Here is an 8605-nt window from a genome sequence, read left to right as displayed (position 1 = left end):
CCAATGTCTCTCAAACAGGCCTGGCCTAACTGGGATAGACTGGGACCATGTCGGGCTGGAAATTGCAGCTTAATTTTGCAAGTCCAAAGCATCCCCCAAACAAGTGCACTCACACAAAGCATCAGAATTGGCCTATGCAGTGTTTTGGGCATGAACTTGTATGAGTGGAGGATGTGTTTAGAGCCAGTTATAGGGTGCAAGACACGAAGAAGTGGGAGGGGGTAAGTGTGAAGAGACAGGGTCAGAGAAGGAGTGACGGGTGTTCATACGTTGTCGTAGATGCTGACAGGGAGGCCCGTCTGACATCACGCGGGCACAGCAGCGCGTCAGTCCGAGCGCAAGCTCGTCTTCGCACGAGCATGAGAAGGGATGAGTGTGGCATTCAACAGAGGCTGGATGGACAGCTCGGCGGAGCTGAAGTTGAAGAGGAGCGGCAGCTCTCGGCCGCCGGGCAAGCGGGTGCCGGGCTGGCGCAGCTCGCCAAAGAAGGCGTGGGCACAGGCCTCGAGCGGAGTCAGCCGGAGCTCCGGCGTGTACTCCAGCAGACGAGAGCACAGCGAGATGGCCTCCGGAGGTACGTGAGGCTTGAACACCTTGGTCCACGGCTGCGCTTCGATCTGCGGGTAATTGAACCCGACCGCGTGGCGGGGATTCATCGCGTCCATCTGCTCCCCCGTCGGAGTCCCCAGGACCTTGATGATCTCCACCAGCTGGTCCATGCCGCTGTCGCCGGGGAAGACGGGCCGCCCCAGCAGCAGCTCGGCCAGCACGCAGCCGGCCGACCACACGTCGATCTTGAAACTGTAGTCGGTGGCGCCGAAGATGAGCTCGGGGGCGCGGTAGTACCGCGAGCATATGTACGACACGTTGGCCTCGCCGCAGACCAGCTGCTTGGCGCTGCCAAAGTCGCAGAGCTTGAGGACGGCCGTCTCGGGGTCCACCAGCAGGTTCTGCGGCTTGATGTCCCGGTGACACACGCCCTTGGAGTGGATGTAGGCCAGGCTGCGGAAGAGCTGGTACATGTAGACTTTTACGTAGATCATGGAGAGGGTGGTCTTGGCCTTGTTGAAGTGCTGGACCACCCTGTACATGGTCTCGGGGACAAAGTCCAGGATCAGGTTCAGATACATGTCCTCCTTCCTCTCCTCCCCGCTGGAGTAGAAGTAGTAGCGCAGGCGCACCACGTTGCAGTGCTCCAGCCTCCTCATGATCTGCAGCTCCCGGTTCTTGTACCTCTGGTCCTGGAGCACCTTCTTGATGGCCACCGTCTCGCGGCTGTCGACGAGGCGCGCCTGGTACACCACGCCGAAGGAGCCGTTGCCGATCGCCTTGACGTCGGCGTACGACACCTCCTGCGGGCGGACGGGGCCCTTGCCGGGCGTGGCCACCACCGTCGTCACCTTACCGCCGCCTCCTTGGTGGTCTCGAGACACCTTCAGGTTCTCGAAGCTCATGGCGTTGCCGACCACCTTGACGACGTCGGCCGTGTGCGACGCTTCCTGTGGCCGGGCGGGGGCCTTGCCGGGAGTGGCCACGGCCGCCATGGGCTTGCCGCCGCTGCCTCTCGACGGTCTAGGATTCCAGATGGATGTGGAGATGCTGGCCTGTTGTTGAGCCCCGGTCCTTCCCGCTGCGCTCCCACCGGATGACGACCTTCCACCGGCCGCCGACAACCTGCCGCCGGTCGCCGAACACCTTCCACCTATCGCTGCGGCCCTGGGAGCTCCTGACTGCTGTACGGATGAGCTCGTCCTGGGCCTCCGCCCGCTGCTGCTCATGTTTGTGTTAACGGAGGTGGGGTTAGCTACAGAGAGCCACACGGGTGCAGAGTTGAGGCGCATTTCCCTTTATCTACTGGATATAGATTCACGCACAGCCACGTCATTGTTACGTCATAAACTGCATGGCCCTCCGTGTACTTTAGGTGCACCGCCCAAATATGGAGTTCCATAGTGGCCTCCGAGTAGATAAGGAAGGGATTCTCGAACATTTAGATTTTAAGGGCCACCGTTTGTAATGCTTCAGGCCCTTGAGACATAAATGTCAGAGGTCCTTTGATGAAAGGCTGTGAGCTTCAGTTCTTGAGCGATTCCAACGACCCTCTACTGTCTACCATATTGTTGAATTTTAAACACAGAAATGCCAAAACCAACATGTACGAAAGCAATAAGCCAGGGGGTCTTCGGCCCTTTTGGGGCTAATAACCTGACTGCTAATAACAGTCAGTCGGACCAATAGAGGGAGGAAACACATTGAACAAGAGTATTTCTACATCACGGTATTGATACTTTTAATTGGGGAAATATTCAGCTATTATAGGTGAGTGGTTAACAGACTGTTAAGTAAAAGATCTGTATTCACAATTTTACTTGAATAAAATGCTTGTATTGGCATCAGAATAGTTGTAGTACAGGGTGCCGATTCAAACCTGTGAATCGCTTTTCAGCATTAGAGCATACATATTTCATATAATTATATATGTCTTAAACACTAGGTTAAGACATGTTGTCCCCGCGACCCAACTATACGGATAAGCGGTTGAAGATGACTGGGTGGATGGATTTTTATGTTTTCAGACAGATATAAGAACAAACTTGCATTTGGCGAAACCAAACAAGCAAGCAAAAAAACAATTACCAGCTAAAAAAATGTCCAAAAATGATCAAATGGACCAATTCTAATAACGCACCCTTCTGTGCACAATAACGCACCCTTCTGTGCTCCATTAAAACAGGTAACCCCCCCCCCCCATAAAGTCCTTCAGTCATTCACAATCTCTTTTAATGAGCACATTTTCAATCACATATAGATTTATGAAAGAACATAAACATTGACTGCTGGCAATATCGGCCGATAATGATCAACGATGTATGGCCGATAAATGGGTGTATCGCTAACTGTTAGGAAGTCTACAAGTTCACTTTTGTTTCCATTGTGAACTTGTAGATCTGAAGAGAGAACTTGTGAACTTGTAAGTCAGCACCACTGCCTTAAACATGTGATGTTGTCGTTAGTAGGGATAATTCTGTGAACCCATTTGGTAAAAAATAAGAATGACTCAGTCATTGGATGAGCTGCCAGCTGCAACAAGCTCTCGTTTATGAACATATATAATCAGTGTGCCGCAGTTCACATTCACATTCAAGACACCTGTCTTTGTTTAAGAGAATTGCATTTCCAATGGCAGCCCAATGGTTTGACCAAACATTTTTGTTTGATGGGGGGAGGGGGGCACAAGACAGGTGTCTTGAATGTGTGAATGCAGCCCAGTAAGGGCATATGTCGACACCGCTCTGCTCCCCTCCGCCCCACCCCCTCCTGGTGCTGCGGCCATCTTGGTTCCTAAACAAAATGTAAAAACAATTGGAGCGGGGCAGGGCCGAGAAAGGCCCTTATTCTCATTAACAACGTCGACAGGAACTACGACGGGATCCCGTCGGTGGGCGGAGCCGGTCTGATGGAGGAGGAGGAGTCCTGGTGGGAGGAGGAGGAGTCTTAGCGGGAGGAGGAGGAGTCCTGGCGGGAGGAGGTCCGACGTGGCATCGGGGGCGGGGCTTCCACCAGAGCATCCACCGTCTGGGCCAATCGACACAGACCCTCTTCCTCTAGGATGAGCTGGGCGGGGCACAGCGCCTCCTGGTGGGGGGAGGAGTCAGACGTCATGTGACATGCAGAGGAAACGGGACGTCGTGCACAGACACACACTTCAACCCCACATGGTTGAGCGCCTCAGGGCGCCACACTAGTCTATGTTATTAGAGATGCACAATATCGTTATAGCATATCGAAATCGGTCTCAAAACAATCCAGAATATTATTATTTTCTCTCGTGATTTTATATATATGTATTTGTAAATTGACAATTTAATAGCCCGCGGACCTCCATTTGGAAATATATGCCAGGGACCCCATAAGAGATTTTCTTTTACGGCTCTAGCAGTGTTTTTCAACCATTTTAATTTCAAGGACCCCCAGTTTGACATGCATTAGTCTACGGACCCCCATTTGATGGCATTTCTATCTAAAACCAAATATTACACACATAAAGACCGCCAGGAAAGTGTCCTAAATCTTCTAAACGTCATTAACATATATTGTTTTGCAAAAAGGGTGAAGTGTCTCTCCACAAGCTCGAAACGCGTGTTGGCCTACAGACCTTGTAGATCTGCCGCTTTCAAATTTGAATCCTGAAAACTAACACAGTGTACGCATATAGCCTACAGGTCGCGTTGGAAACTAGCTCTGGTCCAGTTGACTCCTTCTAATGCCATGATGGACCAGAGCTAGTTCAAAAATCTAAACCACATACTGTATCTAAAGTAAACTACTAACTACGGTTACTGACAGGTACTGCAAAACAGTACAATTAGCATTAGGCTAATCAGTGAATAAAACCTGCAGGGAAGAGATGCATTTTCAGAAAACCTTCAGGAGTTTTTCAGGAAAGCGTGCAGAGTTGGAATGGCACACCTGTAGCTATAGGTCTAGTTAGTGAAATCAATGTTTGAACCAATCTGCAAAATAAGCCAATCTTACCAATAGCTTTCTTCACAAATGGGTTCATAGACGTGGCAAACGGGCTGTTTGTAAAAACAAAAGCACAAGAGAGGGAGACGGAGAGAGCCAAGGGAGACACAACAAGCGCAGAGCAGGGGAGCACAGCTGGCTGCTTGGACAACAATAAACATTAAGTACACAGTGAAATGAAATCCTCAAGCGTAAAAGGCATTGTGTGTAACCTTTCCATTCGCCCCCCCCATAACAAAATTAAAACGCACATTTTACCCATCATCCTTTCCCTCTGTACCAGCAGCACTGGAGGAGTGTGGTCAATGCTAAAAAAAAAAGCACCCATGTTGTGGTGTTGTTCACCTCTCAGAAACATGGCTCACTGTCGATTTTGATAGACCAAAAAACACCCGCATGAACTGACCGGTGCAACTATACAATACAACTATACATATATTTAATTGTAAGTTGTAATTTTATTGTTATAGTTCACACTGAGCACTATCTCAGTGTGAGTGGGCTTCTAGGCTGCTCAACAGTGCCACACAACAAAGGGCAAAGTTGCATATACTATACCTTTTATGTACATACACTTTTAAAGGCTACAGCAGCAAACACACAAATCACATAAACACAGTCTACGGTCAAACATCCTTTTTTTAATAATTTCTTTACAGCAAGAGAGAGAGAGAGAAAAAAACTTTACATATAGATCTGTATAAACTCCGGAATTCTCATTCTCATTAAATACATTGGGTATCGTATAAATATTACAAAATACAAACAGTATTTGTGTGCTGCGAACATCAGTCAAGAATATAAGCCAGTGGTTTGTGGTGTAGTGTGTGTTTTAAAAAATAATAAAACTCTTTTGATTTAAAACGTTTACAAAGTTTAATTCTCGACGGCGGGCTCTTTGTATTGTATTGTGAGTTTATTAAGGTTTGTGAGAGTTCAGAGTTTCTCTCTACGTGACAGCATAGCTGTGGAAATCCCACATTCAATTAAAATATTAAATGTAATCCAATCAAGAAACGATCTTAGTTGGGACAAAAAAATAACCAATCGATTGGCTCTTTTGGGCGACATTAGTTGGCTCTCTTACGGGTTTTGAAACCTTCTAGAAGCAGCTAAGTTCTGTGATCGTTCTTTATGCACATAGAATAGTGAAAACTATTCACAGAACTACAAATAACCTCGCTCTTAAGAACCGTGCCTTAAAAGTCACTAAAGTGTGCTTTTTTAGTTTTTGGAGGGGGGGTTTATATAAAAAAAAATAGAAGCCTGTTTAAAAGAAGACATGACAACGTGAGAATAAAGCAGTGCTCTGGACGGTTTCCGAGGTCTGGTTCTGACTTGTAAATCCTCGGTTTATACGTTGTTGCGAGGCAGCGTCACACGACGGATTTAGATTTCTACGTTGGTGTGGAGCAGCGTTGCATGACCGGATTGTTATGAGCGCATATACAGGACACCGTTGACCACCGTAATAAATTGATATTAAATTGGTGTCCAAAGGTGATCTCGGCGCCCGGGGGGTGTCGCTTTAGCTTTTAAACACTTTCAATCATCAATTTAAATTTAAGCTGTTGAAAAATAGCAGATCTACAACAAGAACCCAGCACGGCTGGGCAACGTTGACGTTAGTGGTCAAAACTGGCAGTGCAGGCGGGCTGGTGCCCAAGTGATTTTCATGAATTAATTTTGTGACGTAGACGTACCACAAGAACAGCGCAAAGGATACCAACTTCTATTGAAATGAATAGCGGTGGGGCGGGACTGTCGCTCCTCATCTGCTCTCTAGATATATGATAACTCTATGATCTACAAGCTCGTAGCGCGGCCCTCGATTGTATATCTGCTAAAAAAAGAAAATCGTGAAAATGTGTGCAAATCTTTTAATATAATTAAATTCTTTGCCAACGTACGTTTTAAACTCAAATCTTTGCTTCTGGGGGGTCCCTGGAGCATTTCTTTTTCTGATGGGGGTCGGGGGCCAATTACATAACATTTTTGGGGTCCTTGACATGAAATAGTTGAGAACCACTTTATTTTGTATTGGTTGAGATCTACACACTACTATTTACTGGTTATATTTGATCGGTTCAGGCTACGTCGCAACGCAATGGCTGACGCTCCATATTAGGACAGTTTTTCGTACTGTGTCGCCGTCAGAACGCTCGCTCCTTGCCTGTGCAGATGAGGTGTTGCACACAGAGCCTACATCCCAGAGACTGATGGTAGCTCAGAACAGTTGAGGAAGAGTTACAAAGACACGACATCCAACTGGACTTCATGTCTGCCTTTGTGAAGACAGCATCCTACATGTCGAATATTATATTATTATAACTCTAATAGTAACATTAGTTGGTCCTCGCTGCTGACGCATAGTCAGCTTGTAGATCGGCTATTTTCTTTTTCTCGCAACAACGTATAAATCAGCCGTCAATTCTCCTCAGACGTCATAAGCGAGACAGTGAGCAGGTTGGTGCAAAGTGCAGAGGAAACCCCAGCCTCCAATTGTTACATTATCTGACAACACACACACACACACACACGCACGCACACAGCTCTAAACAATAGCGACTATTGGTCGAGCCAGCTAGTCTACCTGTGTGCAGTTTTAGAAAAACTGACCCATTGATCCAAAAGGGGGGGATTTTATGAGTCAATTCACAACTGTTGGTTTAAAGTTGATTCCCCAATGCCTCTGGCCTTTGCACCAAGCACTGCAGCAGGACAAAAAACAAACAAAAAAAACAGACTGGACATGGACAGTAAACAAAATAAGTTAGTAAAACAAAAAATAATTTAAATCAGTTGTTTACATTTATACATAGACATGAAGCAAAAAAAACTTTAGTGGGCCATAACACAAGAGCAAAAAGAAAAAGTATACACACAAGCTTAGAAAAGATTTTCTGTACCTTCTGTTTAGGAAAAACCATGAGGCCGACAACACATGTGACAATGCTGCGCTCCGCTGACCAACAGTTAACATTGTAGTAACATACTGTTTCTCTCTCTATATAAAACAAAGCACACACACACACACACTTCTGTGAGTGGTTCAATCCATCCGGGTTAAGAGGCACTGTGTCGTCTTTCTGTCTCTCATCTGCTTTAAGCGGCTTACGTACAACCGAAAGGTTTCCTTTACATTACCGCGCACAGTGTTGCGCTCTGGAAATAAATAGCCGATCTACAAGCTCACAAGGCTTTGAAGACCGCCTATTCTCGGCATGCGACAGACACCGTGCGCGTGTGACTAGCATGTATAAATAGGGCCTTAACCCTTTCAGCGCCACAGGTCTCTGAAAACGCTCCGCGTTAAATAAGGCGAACTTTTCGCAGAGGCTCAAAGATCACATTCACAGTTCTGTCTGGTTCAACGTAACCCAGCGTTTTTCTTCTTTAGTTCATTCCCCCTGTGATCCACGGGCCGGGGGGGGGGAGTGTAAAATCGTGCTGTGCATTGAGTATAAAGCTAAAGCTATGGCAGGCAGGTCTGTGTGTTTGGGGAAAGTTATCCGTAATGTTGTCCTCTGTTAAGGTTTTTTTTTACCTGCTCGCTGTCCGACTACGGTTGGGTTTCGGGAACCGGATCCAACATTGAGGAACCAGGAATGGGTTCCATCACATTTGGAACCGTCATCACACTGTAGGGCTGGTTATGTACTGTACGTATGTGGACATCACGTCTGCTAGACCAGTGGTTTTCAACCCTTTTCATATCAAGGTCCATTTCTGCATTTGAGCCACGGAGCACCATTTAATGACATTTAGCCTCTCAGACCCAAAACTACAGTCCATGCTGTTTTGACGTTGGTACCATTAGGAGAGACAACAGTCAAACGTTGATCAAAATAACAATTATTATATGTTCTAATTATTTTGGAGAACTTCTTGTTAATGCAGATGTTTAACAATAACACAACACCCCCCCCCCCCCCCCCCCCCGGAGGGAAAAATGCAGTAGCTCATATGTGCCATTTGGAGGGTGGGTGGAAACCGGTTAAAACAGTCCCATCTGTGAGCTTATAGATCAGCTATTTTTGGGGGGCGTGTTTCACCGTCCTATGAAGTGTAAATGGGG

General features: G+C 46.9%; 1 protein-coding gene across 1 annotated transcript; it reads right to left on the bottom strand.

Annotated features, from left to right (window-relative positions):
- Positions 1–326: 326 nt before the first annotated feature.
- LOC310876107 (glycogen synthase kinase-3 beta-like) lies at positions 327–1841 on the bottom strand (the record flags this gene model as incomplete). Its single annotated transcript, XM_083789553.1, has 1 exon — positions 327–1841. The coding sequence occupies one exon, from the start codon at positions 1839–1841 to the stop codon at positions 327–329; it is 1515 nt and encodes a 504-aa protein (XP_083645679.1).
- Between the last annotated feature and the right edge of the window lie 6764 nt (positions 1842–8605).

The sequence above is a fragment of the Protomyctophum parallelum genome (genome assembly GCF_964188405.1).
Source record: "Protomyctophum parallelum genome assembly, chromosome: 18".
Lineage (NCBI taxonomy): Eukaryota > Metazoa > Chordata > Actinopteri > Myctophiformes > Myctophidae > Protomyctophum > Protomyctophum parallelum.
The sequence above is the reverse complement of the archived record's forward strand: the minus strand, read 5'-3'. Positions and strand labels throughout refer to the sequence as shown.